Raw genomic sequence first — 25,066 nt, forward strand, 5'->3', positions numbered from 1 at the left:
AATTGGATTTCACTGTATTGCGTTTACTACGAAATAAATTTCACTTATACTTTAGCCTCGGCAACATGTGGTGCTTATGCCATTAAATTGTAGCTTATGTGAAACGGTAGTATTTTTAACACCGCACCATCTATGAGATATTAATGTCAGACAATATTACAATTTTGTCTATAAAACTGATTTAAATCGCCATCTGTTTTAGACTTATGAAACTAACAATTAATAACAATAATCAACATAAGAAATCATTTTATTGTTAATTAATAAATATTGCGACCATTAATTGAAATAAAAATCATCCTATCGCCTAAGCTGGAACAAAACACATAATATTAAAAAAAAAAGTTAAAATCGGTTCAGTAGTTTAGGTGTCCATCGCGGACAAACAACGTGACACGTAATTTATATATATTAAGATTTATTGTATTGTAGGTTTTATTTTACGGAGAGCAGTGGAGGTTTTTTAAGCAACTTAAGTTCGAACAACCGAAGACGACTGTCGGGGAGATGTTTGGCGCTAGTTTGTGCTCGGCTCGTATCTTCGGCCCACGATCAGACTTGTTAGTCGGAGCTCCGGGACGAGCGAGCGACAAGCAATACAACGTAGGCGCTGTCTACGTATTTGTTGCCGAAAAACCAATGGTAAGAAAAAACCTTTCCTTTTCCTCTATATGAGCAGTCGAGCATCGAACCAAGTAGTGTTAAGTGGTAATCTAAGCCCAGTAAGTCTCAATGTCAAGGAAAGATGGGTACTTGGAAACACGAGGCCAATGATGTCCCAGGTTTCGAAGCGGAACGAGTGGCTGCTTCACAGCAGTGTTGTAGCTACAAGTAGCTGAATGTCACACCTTCACTGCGGAACTGGGCCTATCGGCCCGCCTAGGTACTTTCAGTTGGTGTAGATGAAGAAAACTATGTCCTTCTCGCTGGGGCAGATCGATGAGTTTCTCGCCGGATTTTCGCAGTGGGTCGCGTTTCCGATCCGGTGGTAGATTCTGCGAAGCACTACTCTTGCTAGGGTCAGTGTTAGCAACACTCCGGTTTGAGCCCCGTGAGCTCACCTGCACGTCAAGGAGAAGCTGAAATAGCCTCTAAAGGCTATCAGCGTAGGTATTAAAAAAAGGACCGATTGTTTCAGGTGTTTGTAATAGTTCGTTACCGACAACTATATACTATAAATCGTATACAGTATGATTTCAGTAAAATGCTATAACTTTAGTACTTTAATCTACCCTAGTCCTAGTGGGTCGAGAAGACCCACCATGCACTGGTAGAAATATGGTTGGGGGCGAATTTCGACTGCGGTGTACCGCAACAGATGAAGTTTTACTTGTCACAGCCAAGGTGTTAACGTGAAGAAGGATATGGCTTCTTGATGAATTAATTCAGATATAGCTCAAAACATTTTTCAGGCTCTAAGTTTCAAAAGGATCATCACTGGCCGAAAGGAAGGCTCGATGTTTGGCAGCGCCATCATCAATATTGGAGACTTGAACGGCGACAGAAAAGACGGTACCAAGGTTTTTTTTTATAGCGTTTTATATATGGATGGACAACCTCAGGGTCCACCTGACGTTATGAGGATACCGGAGCCCATAGATATCTACAACCTAAATGCTGCCACTCGCCTTGAGATATAATTTCTAAGGTTTCAGCTTTTACAGTACAACGGCTGCCCCACCCTTCAAACCGAAGCGCATTATGTGAAGTACTTCACAGCAGAAATACGCAGTGCGGTGGTACCTACCCGTACGAAATCACAAGACGTCCTACCACCAGTAAAATATTTAAGATTAAACCATAAAATCGTTTTTATTCAAATGTAGAACTTGTGGCAGGGATATTACATAACATAATATTTTTTATTCAAATGTAGAACTTGTGGCAGGGATATTACATAATCGGGTCCTACCTCGAGGATAGGTCGGTCGTGTGCACCGGGCACGGTGGGACGGTGCTCCGCTTCCCCGTCCAGCGCGGTGTTCCACAGGGGTCGGTCCTTGGCCCTCTCTTGTGGAACATCGGCTACGACTGGGTCTTGCGTGGCACCCTAAGCACTCCTCTCCCGGGTCTGAGCGTAGTTTGCTACGCGGACGACACTTTGGTCGTGGCCCGGGGGAGGGACTTGCGAGAGTCTGCCCGTCTTTCCTGCGCGGGGGTGGCCTTCGTCATCGGCAGGATCCGACGGTTGGGTCTGGAGGTGGCGCTTGATAAATCCCAGGCCCTGTTGTTTCACGGGGCCCGGAGAGCGCCGCCTCAGGGGGCCCACCTCGTGATCGGAGGCGTTCGCGTCGAGATCGAGGCAACCGGGTTGCGGTACCTCGGTCTCGTACTGGACGGTCGTTGGAGCTTTCGCGCTCACTTTGAAAGATTAGGTCCCCGACTGATGGCGGCCGCCGGCTCGCTGAGTCGGCTGTTGCCGAACGTCGGGAGGCCTGACGTGGTGGTGCGCCGCCTCTACACGGGGGTGGTGCGGTCGATGGCACTGTACGGGGCTCCCGTGTGGTGCCACGCCCTGACCCGCGACAACGTTGCGGCGTTGCGACGTCCGCAACGCGCGATTGCGGTCAGGGCGGTTCGTGGATACCGTACCGTCTCGTTCGAGGCGGCGTGCGTGCTAGCTGGGACGCCTCCCTGGGACCTGGAAGCGGAGGCGCTCGCTGCGGATTACGCGTGGCGATGCGATCTCCGCTCCAGGGGGGAGCCGCGTCCCGGCGCGGCGGAAGTTCGAGCGCGGAAGCTTCAATCTCGGCGTGCCGTGCTCGAGGCGTGGTCTCGCCGCCTGGCGGACCCCGCCTACGGGCGACGGACCGTCGAGGCGATCCGCCCGGTCCTCTCGGACTGGGTGAATCGCGACCGAGGACGTCTCACCTTCCGAGCGACGCAGGTGCTCACGGGACACGGCTGTTTCGGTCGCTACCTACACCTCGTCGCCCGGAGGGAGCCGACGCCGAAGTGCCACCACTGCAGTGGCTGCAACGAGGACACGGCGGAGCACACGCTCGCGTACTGCACCGCTTTCGCGGAGCAGCGCCGCGTCCTCGTTGCAAAAATAGGACCGGACTTGTCGCTTCCGACCGTCGTGGCTACGATGCTCGGCAGCGACGAGTCCTGGCAGGCGATGCTCGACTTCTGCGAGTCCACCATCTCGCAGAAGGAGGCGGCGGAACGGGAGAGGGAGAGCTCTTCTTCCCTCTCGGCGCCGTGCCGCCGCCGTCGAGCCGGGGGTCGGAGGAGGGCGTTTGTCCAGCTCCAGCCCCTATGAGGAGGCAGTCTCCTCCCGGTGATGGTCACGGGGCGACCTAAGGGGGTTGAGGCTGCGCCGCACGCTACCGTCACTCTAGCGCGCTGGCACCAGGAGGACGGGACGGCGCGTCGGCGGCTGCGGACTGCGATGCGGTCCGCATTTTCGTCGTCGCTGTCGTCGCCGAACATACTGTTGAAGAGCAACCCGGTCGGCGGTGTATCGCGTTCCGACCTGGCAGGCTGGTTCTGGCCCAGCGGGGTATCCCGGAACACCAGCGGCACCGCCCGGGCGGCCTGGTAGGGCCGCCGTACCGCGGAGACCGACGTCGTTGGTTGTCGACTATCGCCTCGACGACCCGTCGGTCGGGCGTCCTCGGGGTGGCGCCGCGTGTCTGGTTGTAGTGTTGACCGCGGGAACCCCCCTACTCTGTCCAGGTTCTGACCCCGGACGGAGATCGGACGTCGGGTGTAAGAGTGCAGGGGAGTCGTTTAGTGGGTGGGCCCTAAAATCCTTGGGCCCGCGATCTGCTCTCAACACCTGCAGATCGTTAAGTCTCACATACCCCGCGCGCCCCCTAGGCGCGGGGACCTCATAGGAGGTTCGGCCCTCTACCGGAAAAAAAAAAAAAAAAAAAAAAAAAGGGATATTACATAAATGTTAGGCATTAAATTTCAGACATCGCGATAGCGGCGCCATTTGAAAATGACGGTCGAGGGGCAGTGTATCTATATTGCGGCGCTGAAATCCTGGGTAGCAAGGAGAAGAAAAAGCCTTTTAGTTTCTTACAAGTGATCGAATCGGAGGACCATGGATTCGGCCTAGCGCTTAGCGTTTTGAAAGACTACGATCAAAATGGATGTAACGGTAAATTTTTGCGATAAGTAATAAAACAACTTTTGTTCAAAATATTAATTATATACAATTATTACTTGCATTTAACCAAAATACTTGCAGTTTCTCTATAAAATAATTGATCCGGATCCTCAGTTCTTAGTAATAAGAATGAAGACTTCCTTTCCAGAATTGGCCATTGGTAGTCCATTCAATGACACTGTATACGTTCTACCATGCTTCGCCTACGTCACTGTGCAGTTGTATACTGAATTCCCAGATTTACAGGTAAATTTCTTAAATTAACTGAATAATAATTTGAACGGTCGAGAGACCACTTCAACGGTCGGTTGTGGTTGCGCAGGTTTACAACTGCTAGTTTTTGGTTTCGGAAGATAGCAACATTAATTTGGTTTTTGCAAATCCTGTCCCATCCCTCTCCCGCACTTTACCTACCGACGCGTGCGAGCGAGATCGTGCGTCGACATCGACTCGAGAAGAAAATGTAATGGCTGAACTTTGAATATTGTGAGTTGCATGGATATATAACCATGCAACCTGTGTCTGCCGGGAAGCGGTCATGCGTTTCGTCTTAAAGACATCGTACAATGAAACTGAAAATTTACTTTTGCGTGTTTTTAAAACAAAAAACTTCTGTAATTTTTACAGAATCAAGTGATTAAAAACAAAGGTGGAGGTAAAGAGTTCCTTTTCAAGTCTTGCCTGCATGTTACATACCCAAAGAAGCCTGCAAAAGCATATGCCGGTCAGTATCGAATAATTTTATCGTTGTACCTAAAACATCCATATTATAAGAAATATTTAACAGAATATGGGTGAATTTATCAAAGGAAGTGGCCGCAATTGCTTTGTGATATTTCCGATGCGTTTCGGGTAGCCATTTCACACTAGATATACCGTAAGCGGTAACATTAAATTTAAATACTATGTTTCACATTCTTTGTAAGTTACTGGTTTTTATTGGTGGTAGGACCTCTTGTGAGTCCGCGCGGGTAAGTACCACCACCCTGCTTATTTCTGCCGTGAAGCAGTAATGCGTTTCGGTTTGAAGGGTGGGGCAGCCGTTGTAACTATACTTGAGATCTTAGAACTTATATCTCAAGGTAGGTGACGCATTTACGTTGTAGATGTATATGGGCTCCAGTAACCACTTAACACCAGGTGGGCTGTGAGCTCGTCCACGCATCTAAGCGACAAAAAAAAATTACTTCCATCAATACGCACATGAAGTAGGAACATTACACTTTTGATCCACAGAAATAGAAGTGCAGGTAGAAATATCAGGCAATACGAACGCATCATTAAGTAACCCGGGTTCCGATGGAAAATACAAAGTGAAAATCGAGAAAACAAATGAACAAACTGAACAGAACCTCTGCAAACAGATCGGTGTCTTTATGCCGAAGGTAATACATATAAAAATTAACGATTTTTTTCTCCCGATAATTAACCTGTGTGCTAAGTGAGAGTTTTTTAACGTTCTCGATAGCGTAAAAGTTAAATCAAATTTGAATGCAATTGGAACAGCGCCCCTAGGCAAACGTACGTAAATTTAGGCAAACGTTCCGACAACATACAAATTTGAGTTAGCTTTTACGCTTTGTTTTTTTTATTGCCCTTTTAGGCAGACGCACATACGGCCCGCCTGATGATGAGTAGTTACCGTCGCCCATAGACTTCAGCAATGACCGGGGCAGAGCCAAGCCGCTGCCTACCGCTTTCACGAACCTTTAAATACTCGTACTCAGCACACCGTACATTCTTAAGGCAGAGCGGAAAGGGTAAAGTTTTCGCTTCTTTATTGATATAATGCATTTATCGACGCACAATATTTCAGGACGGGCAATACGACTCGCCGATAAACGTTAAGATTACTGCGAAACAAATAAATGATCCTCAGCATCAATCGCACTTCGATCCATCCCACGTTCGTATACATGAAAGCAGTCTTTTGACTCTAGGCCACGATGTTTGGGCCGCACAATGCCAAAATAAAATGTCTTGTCTACCTGATATTAGATTGAACATCGTCAATATGTTTCCGTGAGTACAGTCCTTTATACAAACATGCTTCCAAACGAAGATTAATTTAGAATAGGAAACAAATATAACAGTAACAATAAAATAGGTAACAAATATAACAGTAACAGTAACAATAAAATATACCTATTTTATTGTTACTGTTATATTTTTTACGACACAAAATCTAATAGTGCAAAACATCAGTTGTTTCGTTGAAACGCCATTTTCAATATTCGATCAGTGTTGCTAGCTTTCAACAGAAAAATAATACTTTATTAATTATTAGTGCATAAACTGAAGTCGTCGTGCCCTAAAGGATAAGACGTCCGGTGCAATCGTATTTAGCGATGCAATGGTGATCGAATCCCGCAGGCGGGTACCAATTTTTCTAATGGAATATGTACTTGACAAATGTTCACGATTAACTTCCACGGTAAAGGAATAACATCGTGTAATAAAAATCAAACCCGCAGAATTCCAAATTTGCGTAATTACTGGTGGTAGGACCTCTTGTGAGTCCGCACGGGTAGGTACCACCACGCTACCTATTTCTGCCGTGAAGCAGTAATGCGTTTCGGTTTGAAGGGCGGGGCAGCCGTTGTAACTATAATGAGACCTTACAACTGATATCTCAAGGTGGGTGGGGATTTTACGTTGTAGATGTCTATGGGCTCCAGTAACCAGTGAACACCAGGTGGGCTGTGAGCTCGTCCAACCATTTAAGCAAAAAAAATATCAAATGATTCATGGTTTCCTTGGTTTTTCGAAGTAAATCCTAAAGCACCAATAATTGGAGAAGTTCCAATGATTCTATGATTTATCTGTATGCAGATATCGATAGTCAAAGTTTTCGAAAAGCAATAATTTAATGCCTATTTAAAATTAGGAGATATTGGGTTAAATCGTTATGATTTTTATTTGTCTTATACTAGCTGACCCGGCAGACTTCGTAGTGCCTCAATCGATAAATAAAAGACCTAAACTTTTGTATAAAATAAACTTAAAACAAACAAAAGGAATCCTTCCGACAAGGGACTCATCAAACAAAAAAAAATCATTTTCATATTTATCTACCTTTTAAACCTTCTCGGGACTTTCACAAATAATTCAAGACCAAAATTAGCCAAATCGGTCCAGCCGTTCTCGAGTTTTAGCGAGACTAACTAACAGCAATTCATTTTTATATATCTCATATTGGATTACAAGCTTGCTGTCCATTCTAACAGAGAGCCGTATCTGCTTGGCTCGTCGGAGACGGAGGACATCAAAATGGAGATAAAAAACCACGGCGAGGTGGCTTACAGCGCTTGCCTTAAAGTGGACGTCATCAACGCGGCCATTGTGAGAGCCCCCGCTCTCAGCTGCACTATTAGTCACCACGACTACTCGCTGACATGTATCTCACAGAAACCAATTCATACAAACGACACATGGGTAAATATTCTATGATTAGTGTATTGTTATTTTTTATTGCCTACAAGGCAGACGAGCATACGGCCCACCTGATGGTGAGTCTTTACCGTCGCCCATGGACTCCAGCAATGCCAGGGGCAGAACCAAGCTGCTGCCTATCGCTCAAGCCGCTGCCTACCGCAAATTATTCGACTAATTTATAAATTCACAAAATGAATCGTGAAGTTATGTGAAAATTGTCATGATCGAGTACTTTAGTGTCGTAGCTTACTTTAGTGGCAGTTTAGTGTCAACCTAGAATAGTACAACACTAGTACTACTAATACGTGGCTGTCATAAAAGGCTATATATGTTATATAAGTAGTAGGGCGGCTTGTGAGCGAGCAACCGTATGCATCACCACCCTGCCTACTTCTGGCGTGATGCCATAATGCGTTTCCATTTGAATAGTGGGATAGCGGATTTACTGTAAAACTGAGTCGTTAGTTAATTTGTAGTTACTTTGAAGTCGTTGTGGCCTAAAGGATAAGACGTTCGATGCATATCTTGCGATGCATCGATGTTCGAATCCCGCTGGCGGGTACCAATTTTTCTAATAAAATACGTACTTAACAAATGTTCACGATTAACTTCCACGGTGGAGGAATAACATCGTGTAATAAAAATCAAACCCGCAAAATTATAATTTGCGTATTACTGGTGGTAGGACCTCTTGTCAGTCCGCACGAGTAGGTACCACCATCCTGCCTATTTCTGCAGCAGAAGCAGTAATTCGTTTCGGTCTGAAAGGTGGGGCAGCCGTTCAGAGCTAAGTATAATATTCTTGAACTGATGCTGCAACTTCGTAAAAATGGCCACAAGTGATCCTAGTACAAAGTACTATCCTTACCGTAATAAAGGCGTTTTTTTACAAAGCCCTTTTAAACTTGTTATAGGACTTAGGTAATATATCACTGAAAATGACACAGGCCACAAATAAAGACGAATTTATAACAATAAGAGTAAAAGTCTTTGGTAACTGCAAGCTTACTCAGAACTTTACGCTGATCGAAAAACAATATAAGCTAACAAGAGATCTTGACGACATAGAAATTATAGGGTAAGTTTTTAAAGTTTCTTAATTTTTATGTACCTATTTAAATATTTATGTCCAATATTTGTAGCCATTTTTTCAAGGATGGAACCATATCCTCAGTGGCTTTTTCTCGTAACATAATATACAATTATCAAATTTACAGGAGAGCCAGCTTAGGAACTAACATTACATTGACAGCTGAAGAAATTAAACTTGAACAGAAAAACTTGGACCATATTTATACAGTAAGTTTTATGTAATTCTATTTCATATTGGTCATATATCTCATTCTTCACAGATCTACGGAATTATGCGTATCGTTGAATTGACCGATCAAATATATACTTTCCACCATATCGCAAGCAAAAAAAATCTAATATTCGAAATATATTTTTAAAAGGAGGATCGTTTTCTTAAGAATGTTATTTTTTTCTGATAAGTCGAAAAGTACAACGTACCTACCTATATTCGAACAAAATCTTTTTGGGTTTTTGTGATACATTGCGATATTTTCAAGCGCCACCGAAAACGAATGAACTCTAAGCAAAAACTTCACATGTGTTCTTAAACTAATCGCAATTATTTTTAGATAAGGAATAAAGTAGAGAACCCTTGGATTGGAGGTCCAACGCTCCAAATAACTTTTATGAATCTTCAGTACCTGCAATACACGAAAACGCCGATAATTGTGAGTTACAAAACATTTCAATTCTAATAATAATAATATGCACAATTATTTTTACCAAGATCGTAGGGATTGATAAGAAATTTATGTTCTTTTTCGCAATATCTTTCATGAGAAAATGACATGTCTCATTATTTGAGGATACAGAAGCGCATCGAAACATGATAGCATAGGCTACATAAGAGAATTCTGGAATACGATGCTATAGTGATCTAACAAATATTAAAGTTGGTATAGCTTTAAAAGCCATTGTCGAAGTCAAGTCGAAGCTCTCGTGCGATGTACCTCAATTCGTATTGAATATGAAGGAAAAAATATGAACTTCTAAGCACGCTAAGCACTGTATTCTGTAAATGTTTAGATATTAATTACCAATTATAATTTTACCTGTTACTGGTGGTACGACCTCTTGTGATTCTGCACGGGTAGGTACCACCACCCTGCCTATTTCTGCCGTGAAACAGTAATGCGTTTCGGTTTGAAGGATGGGGCAGACATTGTAACTATACTTGTGACCTTAGAACCTTATATCTCAAGGTGGGTGGCGCATTTACGTTGTAGAAGTCTATGGGCTCCACTAACCACTTAACACCAAGTGGGGTGTGAGCTCGTCCACCCATCTAAGCAATAAAAATAAAAACCTTTGTGAAACTAACAGAAAATTCTTACTAGGCCCAAACCGAGACAGGAGTCGAACTAGATTGTGCAATCATAAGTACGGACAGCAAAATAACGACAAATTGCACGGCGGACAAACTGGTGAAAGGCGACCAGATTAATGTGATTATACATATGAATGTCGATCCTTCGAAAATAGGTAATTGATTTTTACATCAAACGACTTACGAATTATCAAATCACAGTGGAGGTTAAACAAACTGGGTAAATCACCCAGAGAAATGTTATTATACATATTATGAATATCCAATCATAGTGAGTATACGACAAATCATGTGTTAAAAATCATGTATAATCATGTTACTAGGCAGCGGCTTGGCTCTGCCCCTGGCATTGCTGAAGTCCATGGGCGACGGTAACTACTCACCATCAGGTGGGCCGTATGATCGTCTGCCTACAAGGGCATTAAAAATAAATAAAAAAGTTCCAGACCTGATTAGTAATTAGGGATCCACTATTAGTCCCAACTATTATACAATAACGAACTTTCTATCATCTTCATTCATCCCATAGACATCCGCTAGTCTTCCTTTAATACGTGCCCTAGGGATGGGAAGGTACAGTACTAATACATAATTATGTTTTAGCCTCCGTTTTGTATCTTGAGTACTAGTAATAAGGGTTGAACCATAGCTTACTACTACAATTCTACGTAATTACGTTCAAGTCCGAAGTCTGTCAACGTTATTTAAAGCCAAATCTATTCTAGCTTATTTATTTGAGAAATTATACAATACAGTAAGGCAAGACGTAACTATGCAAATACATAATAACATGTATTTTGGAACGAAGTTCCTTATGAGACGATGCGGCGGGGTACCCTAACCGGGCAAAAAACGTCCGTAACGTAAGATTTTTATAAGTAATGCACACAGTATACGACTTAACTTTGTAATAACGTACAAAAAATAACATATTTTTGTATCATTCATTGACCACGATCTCAGAGCGTTCGTTTGCGTTTGCGCAAAACACTAGCTTAACTTAAGTTATTAAGTATTGCGCAAACTTAAGTATTGCGCAAACGAACGCTCTGAGATCGTGGTCAATGAATGACAAAAAATTGCATAAGTGCAAACAACCGTGAATGAAGTGTACCACAATAAGTTAGCACGTTACCGAATGACCGTGGCTTGTTGCGAAACCTCCAGTTTTATTTTCTTTATACCTCGAATATAACTTAGAATTAATATTTTTATAATATGGAACTTCGTTCCTATCCGGTGTCCTACGACACCACACTTCTTTTTTTAAGGTGTTTAGTTTTAGGTTCATTGTCTCATATATAGTTATAGTATGTGTATTATTTAGACAATATGCTTTCGATATAACATATGTACATAATTATATTTGTTAACATTACAATTTCTTTTTTTTAAGATGACGTGATGTCCCTTGAGAATTTAATCGTAGAGTCGAAGATTGAAGTATTCCCAGGCAGTTTATGGAGTGAGCCTTCCTCGAAGACAATTTTATCTCAAAGGTAAGCTGACATGTTTGACGTTTTCTGTTTAGTTTGGAGATTTGTTTTTCTTTTACTACTTTGGCAGCAAACTAAAGATCCATCTGATGTTAAATCTTACAACAAATGTTCACGATGAAGGAATAAATAACATCTATCTTTATATATAAAAATGAATTACTGTTCGTTAGTCTCGATAAAACTCGAGAACGGCTGGACCGATTTGGCTAATTTTGGTCTTGATTTATTTGTGGAAGTCCAGAGAAGGTTTAAAAGTTTCTCACGGATCGTTTGGATTCTCACGGATCGTTTAGAACCTCTGGGTCTGCGGAGGGACTTCGGTTCCCTCTGCATTTTGTACCGTATGTTCCATGGGGAGTGCTCTGAGGAATTGTTCGAGATGATACCGGCATCTCGTTTTACCATCGCACCGCCCGCCACCGGATTAGAGTTCATCCATACTACCTGGAGCCACTGCGATCATCCACAGTGCGTTTCCAGAGGTCTTTTTTGCCACGTACCATCCGGCTATGGAATGAGCTCCCCTCCACGGTGTTTCCCGAGCGCTATGACATGTCCTTCTTCAAACGAGGCTTGTGGAGAGTATTAAGCGGTAGGCAACGGCTTGGCTCTGCCCCTGGCTGATTGCTGAAGTCCATGGGCGACGGTAACCACTCACCATCAGGTGGGCCGTATGCTTGTCTGCCTACAAGGGGAATAAAAAAAAAAGGTAGATAAATATGAAAATGCTCGGAATTCAATAAAAATAACAATTTTGTTTTTCCTTTGATGTGTTCTCATCCGTCGAACGGATTCCTTTTGTTTGTTTTAAGTTTATTTTATACAAAAGTTTAGGTCTTTTATTTATCGATTGAGGCACTACGAAGTCTGCCGGGTCAGCTATCATGTAATAAAAATCTTCAAGCTCACAGCCCACCTGGTGTTAAGTTGTTACTGGAGCCCATAGACATCTACAACGTAAATGCGCCATCCACCTTGAGATATAAGTTCTTAGGTCTCAAGTATAGTTACAACGGCTGCCCCGCCTTTCAAACCGAAATGCATTACTGCTTCGCGGCAGAAACAGCCAGGGTGGTGGTACCTACCCGTGCGGACTCACAAGAGGTCCTACCACCAGTAAAAAACATTTTTGTTTACAGTATTACATTTTTGTTTTGATAGTGTTGTGACTACTGTTACTATCGAGAAAACGACGGTAGCCCTCTGGATCATAGTTGTGGCATCGCTATTGGGTCTACTGCTTCTCAGCATCATATACTGCATTGTCGTCAAACGAGTAAGTACTTTCAAATCTTATTTACAACTAGCTGCACCCGTCCGCTTCGCTGGGCGTTTAAAATTAGCATTAATATTTCTCCCCCACAAAGATTCTTATCATTAACGCCCCCGCAACAGGTGTAGGGAGTCTAACACTCATATAAATATTAGCCTATCCATTAAGTACATGTATTTTCTACACGGATACCAAGTTTCAAGTCAATCGGATGCATGGTTCAGTAGTTATAATGGAACATCCGTAAAAACTACTGTATATTTTTATATTAGTACTAGCGACCCGCCCCCGCTTCGCTTCGGAAACATTAAAACAAACATGACACGAAAAAAAAAAAATAAAAAAAAATAAAAAAAAGTAGCCTATGTTCATCAGGGGCAATGTAGGCTTCTAATGGAAAAAGAATTTTTCAAATCGGTCCAGTAGTTTCGGAGCCTATTCGAAACAAACAAACAAACAAATCTTTCCTCTTTATAATATTAGTATAGATATAGATAGATGTCGAATTTCCACGTTCGAAAGAATCTGTACAACTAACGACTTACACATTGAAAATTCCCCACACAAAATAAGACCAAACGTTACCATTAAACATTGGTCTATATGTATTAGTGTTCACTCAATGATAAAAATTCATACTTGATCGACATGACATTTCAAGATTGGGGTTAATTTAAATAAAAAGAAAAAAAAACGTGTGGCACTCGGGAACTGCCGCGGTAAAGCTATTGCATAGCATTTTTATCAACTTATGCAATTATATAATTAGACAATGATAATTTAATATTCAAACAATAATAAAACAAGACCACGCTATATTAAACATTAATAAAAGCAAAACATTAACTCCCCTTCACACTCATAAGCTAGACCGCGCGAGAGAGAGATGGGCAGACTTTTCATGATGCGCATGCAGTGTGGCGTCACTCCACGCGCTTATTCACAAACACTACACAAGCGCAACGTGTGAATGTGTTGAACGTGAACTACATGGTAGGCGGAGTGAGGGGTGTAAGGTTTTTTTCGTTACGGAATTTCATGATTCGGTCGCAGCGCCCAAGGCCCGCGATAAAAGCTATGCAATAGCTTAAAATGAAAAATACTATAAAAAAAAGAGAGAATCTGTCAACAATTTTGTCTTTGTGTATATTTTGTTTATACTTTGTGTGTAAATATTATATCGTTACCTACGAAAATTCCGTTTAGTATTCAGAAAGTTAGTCTTTTTTTTATAAATATTTTTTTATTAAAATTTGCAACCATTGAATCGACACGTGTCTACTAGCGCAGCGTTAATTTTTCAATGTAAATATCTGCCGCGTAGCAGTGCTTTTCAATTTGAAGGACACGGTTATATTTATAATACAATTGGTAGTTCGATTTCACAACACCAGATGGGCCCGTAATCTCATTCGAGCTACTGCAATACGAGTAATTACCATAATATTAATATGTTTCAGACAAATCTGTTACGTAGGAAGAATAAGGAAAAGACAAAGGTTCTAAGAAAGAGTATTAGAAGGCAAACTATGGTAAGTACAGAAGTCAATTTTTATTGCAGTACAGTTGTATGGAGATACTGCACAAGATTATTAACGCCTAGCACTGGCTAGGCGATATAGATGAAACTAGTAATGAATAACTTTATTTTGTTATCTGTCATCAATATACGTACGGTCAGCAGTATATTTGGCACATATTTCGTTCGAGAAAGGTAGAGTCCGTGGGTAGTAGAGTTCATCATTCTATTTCTGCCGCGAAGCTAACGTGAGTACCAGTTGAAGGATGGAAAAGCCGTTATATCATATAAAGATTCCCGCCTATAAATGAGAGAGCAAGTAATCTTAGTTTGAGGTCATTAAACATTTAAAATACCTTCCAATGTTTATGAATGGCCAATAAATCTAAAGTGAAAATTCTGTGAGATGTTATTGTTTTAGTAATTATATCAACAGTTTGGCGATACTGATTTTTCAGTCTCCAAATAAAACTGTTTATTGTCCGAAACACAGAGACGTTCGATGATGGCGCAGTCCGCTTATGGAAGACTTCCAGAAGACGAGCCTCGCGCTCTGAGCGTCGTTCAAGAAGATCTCCAGCTGTGCGAAACGCAATCGTAAAAGATATGAACAGATAATTAATTTTTTCTCCTACCTACGCCGAAAGTTCGGTTTTCGTCCCGCTGTACGGGAAGAAAGTGTAACTTTTCCTCCCTGGTTACTTGTGCGCATGCGCGTTAGTGTCTACGTCTGCTCTCACGCACCTAAAATCCTCCGCCATTGTTGTGCTTGGGTAATTTGCAATATTGTGTTTAGTGTAAAAGTGAAATAAACAAAATGCAATAAAATTTAATAGTGAACTATTAAACAAAGATGAGTTCATCAGACAGTTCTTATTCAATTAGTAGTAGTTTATTTAAGAATTAAAAATCAGTTAAATTGTTTTTTTATGCCCTACCTCCGGCCAGGGCTTCACCCCTGGACCCCAGCTTGGTACTCCACGAACTTTCGGCCAGGTAGGAGAAAAAATAGTATGTGCACCGCACAATGTACTATAGATTTTATCTCTAAGTTTAATTTACTTTTGTTCAATAAATTATTTATTGTTAAAAAACATAGCTTACCTTTTTTTTCCTTGATGTTAGTTGTTCCTTGATGATTTGTGATTGGCTGAGCTGAGTAGACCAGCTTAGACACTAAACGCCGGTCTTGAAATTTGATATTGGTATCCTATTTTCCTATAAATAACCACTATCAGGCCCTTAATTAATCTAACTAGACTTTTCCTAGAATATCGTATGAATCAAGAAGTTAATAATGATAAACAGAACGCCACGAACCACTCATTCAAAATTTTAAATAATAGGACAGCCGATGTACCATTGAATTGGCACTTTGATAGTATGTTTCGAAATGAAAAACGGCTTTAACGTCAAGATGTCTATGGGCTTCGATAACCACTTAATAATAGATGAGCCGTGGGATAATACAAATAAAACATCGGCCTAATCACCACCGAACATTCGCTTGAATTCATGTGACTGAGCAATTTCATTTCATTAGAAATTTACACTAATAAGTCATCGATATGATCTACTTTCAACTCCTCAATCCTCGTTGCCATCCACACAGCCGAGGCTAGACAAAGTTGGGGCAAAACCGTCCAGGAAAATTTATAATGAGGGCACGACCCTCAGCGTCGTCGTGGCCTAAAGGATAAGACGTCCGGTGCATACGTGTTGAGCGATGCACCGCTGTTCGAATGCCAGGCGGGTACCAATTTTTCTAATGAAATACGTACTCAACAAATGTTCACGATTGACTTCCACGGTGAAGGAATAACATCGTGTAATAAAAACCAAACCCGCAAAATAGTAATTTGTGAGTCCGCGCGGGTAGATACCACTACCCTGCCTATTTCTGCCGTAAAGCAATAATGCGTTTCGGTTTGAAGGGTGGGGCAGCCATTGTAACTATAATTGAGACCTTAGAACTTATATCTCAAGGTGGGTGGTGCATTCGCGTTGTAGATGTCTATGGACTCCAGTAACCACTTAACACCAGGTGGACTGCGAGCTCGTCCGCCCGTTTAAGCAATAAAAAAAACCGAACATTCTCCTGAATTCAAAGTGACTGAGCAGTTTCATTTTACTAAAAGTTTACACGTTAAAATCATCGATATGCTCTACTCTCAACTACTCAATCCTCGTTGCCATCCGAGGCTAGATAGAGTTGGCGCAAAACCGTCCAGGAAAAGTTATAATGAGGGCACGGCATTGAGGATTATCGACGTAAGAAGAAGGAAGAAGTCAGCGATAACGTGTAATTACAAAAGATACGGTTTTAAATATTATTTTAATTTATGACAATAAAAATTCAGACTTAAGTTTCGTAATAACTGCTACAAGTATATTTCTAACACAGAACGGTTTACATATGCACCTCCTTTTCGCATATGAAGGCGTATTTATCGGAGCAGTCGACGTCATTCAGTTTGCCGTCGTTTTTGAAGAGCGTGCCGCAAAATTCGATGTTGTTCGCGTTGTTAGGTTCGTTTTCGGACCAGCCACTGAAACCGGCTTCTTGTAATGTTTGATCTATAAAAAATAATATCATTATAATATTTTTTTTTTTTGGTTTATCTCCAATCTAAATCAAATTTACTGGTGCTAGGACCAATTGTGAGTCCGCGCGGGTAGGCACCACCGCCCTGCCTGTTTTTGCCGTGAAGCAGTAACGCGTTTCGGTTTGAAGGGCGGGGCAGCCGTTGTAACTATGCTGAGACCTTGGAACTTGTATGTCAAGGTGGGTGGCGCGTTTACGTTGTCGATGTCTATGGGCTCCAGTAACCACTTAACACTAGGTGGGCTGTGAGCTCGTCCACCTTTCCAAGCAATAAAAAAATCTAGGACTATCGAAATCTAGTCTGACTGGACTTTGCAGGTGTCAGGTGGATATTTTGGGAGCTTCCCAGTTAAATCCATTGCTTAGATTGGTGGACGAGCTCACAGCCCACCTGATGTTAAGTGGTTACTGGAGCCCATAGACATCTACAACGTAAATGCGCTACCCACCTTGAGATTTAAGTTCTGAAGTCTCAAGTATAGTTACTTTTAGTATTGTTCATTTCCTGTACTTACTTAAGTATGCACACTTTTTTATTTGAGCTGGGGCTGAATTTCATGTCGAATCCTTTAATGAATCATTTAAAATGCTTTGATTAATGATGGTAGACGAAAACGGTTAAGATTGTTTTTGTTTTAACTCCTCGTGATTCTAAGAATTAGACAGTTTTACAGCCAACAACCTTTTTTGTCTGTGGGAAGTTAAATCGCCGGCGTATTACCGGACCGGTGTTTGTGGTCCACAAAGAACAGAGTCCACAAAACACAGTTGTGGGCCTAGCTTTGCCAGATACCCATTTATAGCCGACGGTGACCATTTAAGATGACGCCTCATTTGCCTTCGATGGCAGAAAAACCTTCCCACGACACGTGATACATTTTATTTTATAATATATCCGTTGATTTTGGAAGTTGGAAAATTAATTATTAACGGTAAGCGTGGTATGGACATGTGGTGCGTAGAGAGAAGATGCGTTTGACTAGGAGATGTATGGAAATGGTAGTGCAAGGTAGAGGGGGAAGAGGTCGATCGAAGAAGACATGGATGGAGTGTGTGAATGACGATATGAGAGAGAGAGGAGTGAGTGTTGAGATGACTGCTGATAGAAGAGAACGGAAGAGAAAAATTTGGTGTGGGTTAAGTGGGTTAAGGTAGAGAAAAAGAAGAAGAAAATTAATTATTATATTTACATTATAGCAATACTTTTCATTTACTTACTGAAAATCGTCTTGAACACGGGAGTTTCGTTTTTAGTGGGTTCCTGTGCTCTGAAACCGGCATAAAAGAAATATGTGGTCTGGGCTTCGTCAACTGGGGCCGCTGCGTTCGTCAAATTCTTCACGACCAACATCTCCGCTTCCGAATTAAGGACCACCAGGTGGGCATTCTCGGCTTGACATTCGTCATAAGCTTGGTTCCAGGAATAGGCTACTTTGGAGATCTTATAGCAGCTTCCAGTGCTCTCCACGTATTGGTACCCTGGAATTATAGAGCGCTCTGCAATCATGACTTCATTCAGTATGTTGAATGGATGCTGGGATTGGGATTACTGGTGGTAGGACCTCTTGTGAGTCCGCACGGGTAGGTACCACCACCCTGCTTATTTCTGCCGTGAAGCAATAATGCGTTTCGGTTTGAAGGGCGGGGCAGCCGTTGCAACTATACTGAGACCTTAGAACTTATATCTCAAGGTGGGTGGCGGTACTTAGGTTGTGGATGTCTATGGGCTCCAGTAACCACTTAACAGGTGGGCTGTGAGCTCGTCCACGCATCTAAGCAATACAAAAAAAAACCACGAATTAAAAAAGCTGAACATAATTCATTGCATTATATCCTATGTAGAATTATGGTTCTGTAAAAGAAGGACATCAGATACCCCAATCACACACCACGTGCGCGCCCCAGGCCGAGGTACAAAGTTCGGCCCCATGCCCCAAAAAAAATATGCTCACCTATAGCAAAAACCCCACAGTGCGTATCGTAAGGCGCATCAATGGCTTCCACTTTGCAAATGAAAGGTAATCGGTTGTAGCAGGGTGAGGTTTCGATTTCTCCCTGCCGAGTAACCACATCGCACCCTTGTAATGCGAACCTAGACCTCATCGCTTCCGTTACCGAGTCTGACACTGAAATAAATCTTATTTGTTTATTTATTTATTTATGAACACACAAAAAAGAAGACATAGTACAGAGTAATAGGAAAATTATGCTGCTTATTTCTTTAAGAAATCTCTTCCAGCAGACCTGCGAGAGGATTATGAGAATAATAATTAAAAGTGATGATGACTCCGATCAACAATGTTACTATTGTTGATCGAAGGATGATGATGATGAAAATCTTAGGTATTTTAATCAACAAAAATTAGCGGTGCACAAAGAGATTTAAATTTATGATTAGCTATTTTCAGAATAGGTACGTTGACAGATTAGGTAGGAATAGAAGTTATCTCTTTAATTATTCAGTAGCTAAGGAACAGGAAAAATATTTTCGCGAATGATGTTTTGAACGTTTCAGCGAAGCGCGCAATTCTCATTTGTTTTGTTGTAGGCCATGCGATTAACCTAATGGTAAATATGTAGCTTGTAGATATCAGCAAAACCAGGGACACATCAGAACTCTACCTACTGCTGACTAGTGCTGACGACTCTCCTCAAACTTCGTTTGGGACTTAGTGATCGAAAAAAACCCATAGATAGTGCAATTCGTTATAGAGCCGAATAAAAACTCAATTACAATTAGAAATATAGATTTTAGATATAGATTTAGAATTATTGGAAAAATATATTTACATAATACGCGATTTTTCTTCAATATTAATCTGTTTTCTCATTCTTTGCGACATTTTGAAAGTTTCAGGAATAACTCCACAAAGTTTTGGTGGGTCTTGTGTATAAATAAGTAACAAACTAACTGAAGAGATACGAAGAAGCGGGCTTTGACTCTACTGCATGCACGTGTTTTGTTTCTAAGAATTAGAAAAGACCCTACACTAAACTAAATCCTACTGTTTTCTTTCCTGATTTTAATAGCCTATTAGCCATTGAAGACAAATGAGGATACCTATTCAAATTGTTTACAATACAGCTTAGCCGGTCGTTCTAACAGATCTAATTCTCCGAAATATTAGTTAAATGTGGTCGTTTTATGAGGTATGTCGTTATTGGCAATGTCGTATAAAGCAATGTTTTTAATAAGGCGGTCATATAGCAATCAGCCGGAACCTTTGTTCTAGGTTATTATAACCGGCATGATCTAAACGATGTCGCAGTAAACGGTTTTGACTGTACTTACAATCAATCATCGGCTGTTCCTCTGCAGATTCATGGTCTTTTCCGTCTTCATCCACCCAAACATAGTTCCCCAGATCTGGAAATCTCTTGAACATCGAATGAAGCTGAATTATATCCTGTTCTGAAGCCGGCACCATCAACTGGGCTCCCTCAGTGGTGCAAGAGCTCTTGGCGTCCCATATCTTAGCGCTGTCGGTGTGTAGTTTGTAAAACGCGTTGGTGTCTTTATTATATACGTAGTCGGAGCGGTATTGCTTCGAAACACTCGGAGGCGGGGCACTGGCAATCGCTGGTAGGAACAATCCAATTCAATCCATATTACATTTAAAATTATTGATAAGTATCCATTTACATTCATATCGTCTTCTCGCATTAAAACTGTATAATCCCAAAACTGACTAATTTTACAGGAGAGTGTTTTAAAGGTTTATTAACATGTGATATTTTTAATACTAGCTGACCCGGCAGACTTCGTAGTGCCTCAATCGATAAATAAAAGACCTAAACTTTTGTATAAAATAAAACAAACAAAAGGAATTTTAATATTTATCTACCTTTTAAACCTTCTCTGGACTTCTACAAATAATTCAAGACCAAAATTAGCCAAATCAGTCCAGCCGTTCTCGAGTTTTAGCGAGACTTTAATTTTTATATCTATAGATTAATCATCTTTGCAATATTTTTTTTACCAGTTACACTATCTGTCTTTTAAAACAAGACAAAATTATGTATTAATTTTGTAATATAGTTGTCAAAACATAGGTAAACTAAAAAAAAACTAAGATTAAACTACGCTCTTTTGAGAGTATTTATGAGAAACATACTGGTGATACTAAATGATTCCGCATATTAACTCAATTTCAAATAATTTTTGGAAATTGTACACTTTTAATGCGAAAAGACGATATTTCGGATTCAAAGTATTTCATTGTCACAAGGAAAATGAAATCTGAGATATACGTGTCTGTTTTTTTTTTTTTTTTTATTGCTGAGATGTGTGGACGAGCTCACAGCCCACCTGGTGTTAAGTGGTTACTGGAGCCCATAGACATCTACAACGTAAATGCGCCACCCACCTTGAGATAAGTTCTAAGGTCTCAGTATAGTTACAACGGCTGCCCCACCTTTCAAACCGAAACGCATTACTGCTTCACGGCTGAAATAGGCAGGGTGGTGGTACCTACCCGCGCGGACTCACAAGAGGTCCTACCACCAGTAATGTTGCTAACTACTGTAGGTTCCATTATCTTCACATATTTTTTCTTCAAAAAAATGTTTAATTGTATTATTTTGATCATCGTATCCTTTACATATAAAAATGTTTTTAGTTAAAAATAAAAATAAAACCGCTTAAATTGCCGAAAGTACAATTTATTTGAATTGGTTTTTATTCTGTTCATACTGGTCAGGGTGATAGAGCGAAATTATAAAATTATTGTATTTCCATCAGTCCTTGATGTGTGTACAAATTTTAAATTAAGCAGACGTCCTGCGGTCGGTGAAAATAACGTAAAAGGATTATGTTACTTAAAAACAAACATATAGCACATTACGGTGCTATAAAAGTCACATATGCATTTTTTTTGTTAAAGCTGAACTGAGTATGAGGAAATACATTTTTTAATAATTATCAGTGAGATGTTTGCTTTTACTGGTGAAACTTCAAGTTGTAGTTTAAATATTACTAGAGGTCCCGCAGTAGTCGAAATTCGACTATAATTCATTGGAATTGTAAGTTTGTACACTAATATGATTGTATTTTATACTTATATAATCACGAATTTCGCCAAGACTACACGATAAAAAATATTAACAAAGACAAACAATATTTAATGTATTCTCAATTTGACAATAGACGTCAAGAACAAAAGCTTGACAATAAATAGTATGCATGCGTGTGTGCGTCAAATACATGGTATGTAGTGTGTGTAATGTTTTCTTTATTAATTTAATGAATCTTTTATGCATTATTTAAAAAAAAATATTAGCATTGTGCACTTCTTCTCTATATTCTCTATTAGTGTGGAAAATTTCATACTCCTCCGTCCGCGCAATTTTCGTAAAAAGGGATACAAAGTTTTTGCTTCACGTATTAGGTAATATATAGATGGTTTTTATTTCTTTAGTCTAGCAGAACTATATATAATAAGATGTTGAATTTTCCAACGTTTCTCCTGAAAAATTACCTACATAGTTTGCATAAGTGACGTTATCACACCGCATGTGCGATATACATTCCATGTTAATGAATGCATGTTAAAATAACGTGACGGTATTAATATAATGATGTGTAAGTTTTACTTGTGCCCGTGCGGTTTTGTATAATGAAATAACTTCATAATAATTAGGTATATTTATAGTTTGGAGTCGTCAAAATGGGCAGCAACCCGATTATGATAAGGAGACGGGTTTTCAAGGAATCGCTCAGTAATTGACGTATTTTTTTCCGCGAACTTAGAAAAAGCCGAGATAAAACTAAAGCTCGCGTCACGTTCCACCACCGGTAATTCCGCAGTTAGTTTTTATCTCTATTATTTAAATTATTTATAAGTCTCTATTTAACAACGAATGTATTATTTACATCTACAATCACTAGTTTAATGAACTTAATTGCTGTTATCTTTCCATTAATTACCCTTGATTTAACTTTGCGGAAATTCTTGAAGTATTAAGATGATGTATAACAAAAATAAAAATTAAATGATATTAGAAATAAATAAATAAATAAAATCGTAATTAAAATCGATTGTTTTATGTTTATGGCAGTATCTTCTATTGTTCAAAAAGTTTAATTCTCATTCCCGCTGGTATCTAGTTTTTGAATCTGCTTCAATACCTCAAATATGATCAAATAAAAATGGTGGTCCAATTATTCGATTGGTTGACTTTACAAAAATTGACATAATACCGTGCCGCTCTTCGAAGAGTCGTAAATACAAAAAAAACACAAAACTTACCCAAAAAGCAGAAACAAATAAAAGCACTCTTCATTTCGACGTGACGACTACCGGACACGACCTAACAGACAATTGTTGAATAAAATGTAAACGATTTATTTTATAGACCCTGACCGTTGATAAGGCGAAGTTATCAAGCCGTAATAGCTCATATATTCACAACGTAAACATTAATGTGTCTTCGAAGAACTTGTTTTGCTTGGACGCTTTTATTTATACGGGGAGTTTGGAATACGAGCAGGAAACGATTTAAAAGACGTCAAAGGTTTTACCATTCGAAAGGAGATTATTCCCTAGTACAATTTAAGTATCATCAAATTCAAATTCAAATTCAAAATCATTTATTTCAACTTAGATGTCAGTATAACACACTTGTTGAATGTCAAAATATAAATAACAATGTTAACTCTACCACCGGTTCCAAAACAAGCCACAGGCCTGAGAAGAACCGGCGAAACAAACTCAGCGGGCTTTTTTTTTGTTTTTTTCTCAAATATTTTCTTTTTTTTTTTTAAATAAGTAATTAAGTATCATTATCAATTATTAACAATTGTTATCATGATGATAAGAAGTGGTGAAATGCTCTGACATAACATATTTCAATGAAAAAACACACTCTGTTTTATAAAGAGTGGGTAAGTACTATCCACTCACATTTTCAGAATTCTAGACCTGACTGTTAGTAAATCTTCAGAGCTGTGAAGTTGTCGCTGTGTTGTGTTGTCGAGTTGTCGTTGTCGAATAAAAAATAACATTTGTTTACGGAGGTTTACGGATAATAGGTACTCGGATACGACTGGAGCTTAAATCGTATCGGCAGGTACTAAGAAATTGTAATGAATGAATTGAAAATTACAAAAGAAAAATAATATATAAGGCTTATTTCTAGAGCGACTTCTCAAATACAGAAATGCCATCTTGGAATTGCTATCGAAACCACAAAAATATAAAGTTTCAATAATTACTGGTGGTAGGGTAGACGAGTAGCGAAGCAGTCGTTCGTTCAAAATTTGTAAATTCGAACGAGCTCACAGCGCACCTGATGTTAAGTGGTTACTGGAGCCCATGGACATCCACAACGTAAATGCGCCACCCACCTTGAGATAATATAAGTTCTAAGGTCTCAGTATAGTTACAACGGCTGTCCCACCCTTCGAACCGAAACGTGCTTCACGGCAGAAATAGGCAGGGCGGTGGTACCCACCCGCGCGGACTAACAAGAGGTCCTACCACCAGTAAATTATTTATGGAATCACCTTTACAGAAGAGATCTGCTGTCAATTTTGGCTGCTGCCCTAATATTCTATAAATATATTAACTGCATTCTCAATTATGCTACTGGAACTTCGATTTGTTTAGATTCTCGGGATACCAGTTTATACTGACCTGTTATAAATAAAAGATCCTCTTAGAAAGAGAGCAACAAATAATTATTCACCGCTACAGCTGACTGAATACAAACAACATACTTTTTCTTACACGTTTTAAAATTGAGAATCTAAAATGAATAAAACCTTAGAAACAAATGACATACATATTTACGAATGTTGCTATTTAAAAGTCTCCTACATTAGTTGCGTGTGATGTATAGAAAATTAAATCTTATCTGGCGTATGGAAACTTCTGTACTAAATCAATAGATCGTACTTATCGGTTTGTTTACACACGAACTTTCTCATTTCTAAGAATTTAATTTTTATCGGTCTGCGGAGAGGGGGAAGGCGACAAGCTCAAAGTCCAAAGTCAACGGCGACCATTAATTCCCCAAGATGAATGAAACACATTGATATTTCTTTTTTTCTTTTTTTTAATATCTTGTGTACACAGTAAATTCATTGTTGATACTATAATATTACAAATGTGAAAATTCTGGGTATTTTTTAACTAAATCTCTCCTTTGCTTTAACAAAAATGACTTTAAATCACTTTACAAAGGAACTAAATGTCTCCTATCCTTATAAGATAT

The 25,066-nt window shown here is 40.1% G+C and overlaps 2 protein-coding genes across 3 annotated transcripts in view; one reads left to right on the forward strand and one right to left on the reverse strand.

Moving 5' to 3' along the window:
* LOC101737408 (integrin alpha-IIb) overlaps positions 1–15,341 on the forward strand; it is a 33,439-nt gene extending 18,098 nt beyond the window's left edge. Inside the window, exons 10-25 of the mRNA XM_012693949.4 lie at positions 433–642; positions 1,413–1,512; positions 3,923–4,111; positions 4,269–4,366; positions 4,748–4,844; positions 5,357–5,505; positions 5,937–6,142; positions 7,348–7,555; positions 8,470–8,633; positions 8,773–8,854; positions 9,199–9,297; positions 9,967–10,111; positions 11,353–11,455; positions 12,617–12,731; positions 14,189–14,260; positions 14,741–15,341. Coding sequence (XP_012549403.1) covers positions 433–642; positions 1,413–1,512; positions 3,923–4,111; positions 4,269–4,366; positions 4,748–4,844; positions 5,357–5,505; positions 5,937–6,142; positions 7,348–7,555; positions 8,470–8,633; positions 8,773–8,854; positions 9,199–9,297; positions 9,967–10,111; positions 11,353–11,455; positions 12,617–12,731; positions 14,189–14,260; positions 14,741–14,848 — 2,145 coding nt within the window. The 3' untranslated portion in view covers positions 14,849–15,341. The remainder of the gene's footprint in view (positions 1–432; positions 643–1,412; positions 1,513–3,922; positions 4,112–4,268; positions 4,367–4,747; positions 4,845–5,356; positions 5,506–5,936; positions 6,143–7,347; positions 7,556–8,469; positions 8,634–8,772; positions 8,855–9,198; positions 9,298–9,966; positions 10,112–11,352; positions 11,456–12,616; positions 12,732–14,188; positions 14,261–14,740) is intronic.
* Positions 15,342–16,536: 1,195 nt separating this feature from the next.
* CTL11 (C-type lectin 11) lies at positions 16,537–23,536 on the reverse strand. 2 transcript variants are annotated; one of them, NM_001043611.1, is given in 5 exon segments: positions 16,537–16,824; positions 18,071–18,331; positions 18,805–18,978; positions 20,145–20,432; positions 23,101–23,174. In NM_001043611.1, coding segments are annotated over 5 exon segments (924 nt in total). In that variant the 5' UTR covers positions 23,135–23,174; the 3' UTR covers positions 16,537–16,657.
* Between the last annotated feature and the right edge of the window lie 1,530 nt (positions 23,537–25,066).

Source organism: Bombyx mori, chromosome 10, assembly GCF_030269925.1.
Source record: "Bombyx mori chromosome 10, ASM3026992v2".
Lineage (NCBI taxonomy): Eukaryota > Metazoa > Arthropoda > Insecta > Lepidoptera > Bombycidae > Bombyx > Bombyx mori.

Bases quoted from the DNA above. Each gene is read 5' to 3' on its own strand.
- CTL11 (XM_062670315.1), bottom strand. From the start codon at position 23,134: ATGAAGAGTGCTTTTATTTGTTTCTGCTTTTTGG. The intron at 20,433-23,100 runs GTAAGTTTTGTG...TGTTCCTACCAG, and splicing joins TATTTGTTTCTGCTTTTTGG to CGATTGCCAGTGCCCCGCCT. The intron at 18,979-20,144 runs GTAAGTACAGTC...GATTTATTTCAG, and splicing joins GGAACAGCCGATGATTGATT to TGTCAGACTCGGTAACGGAA.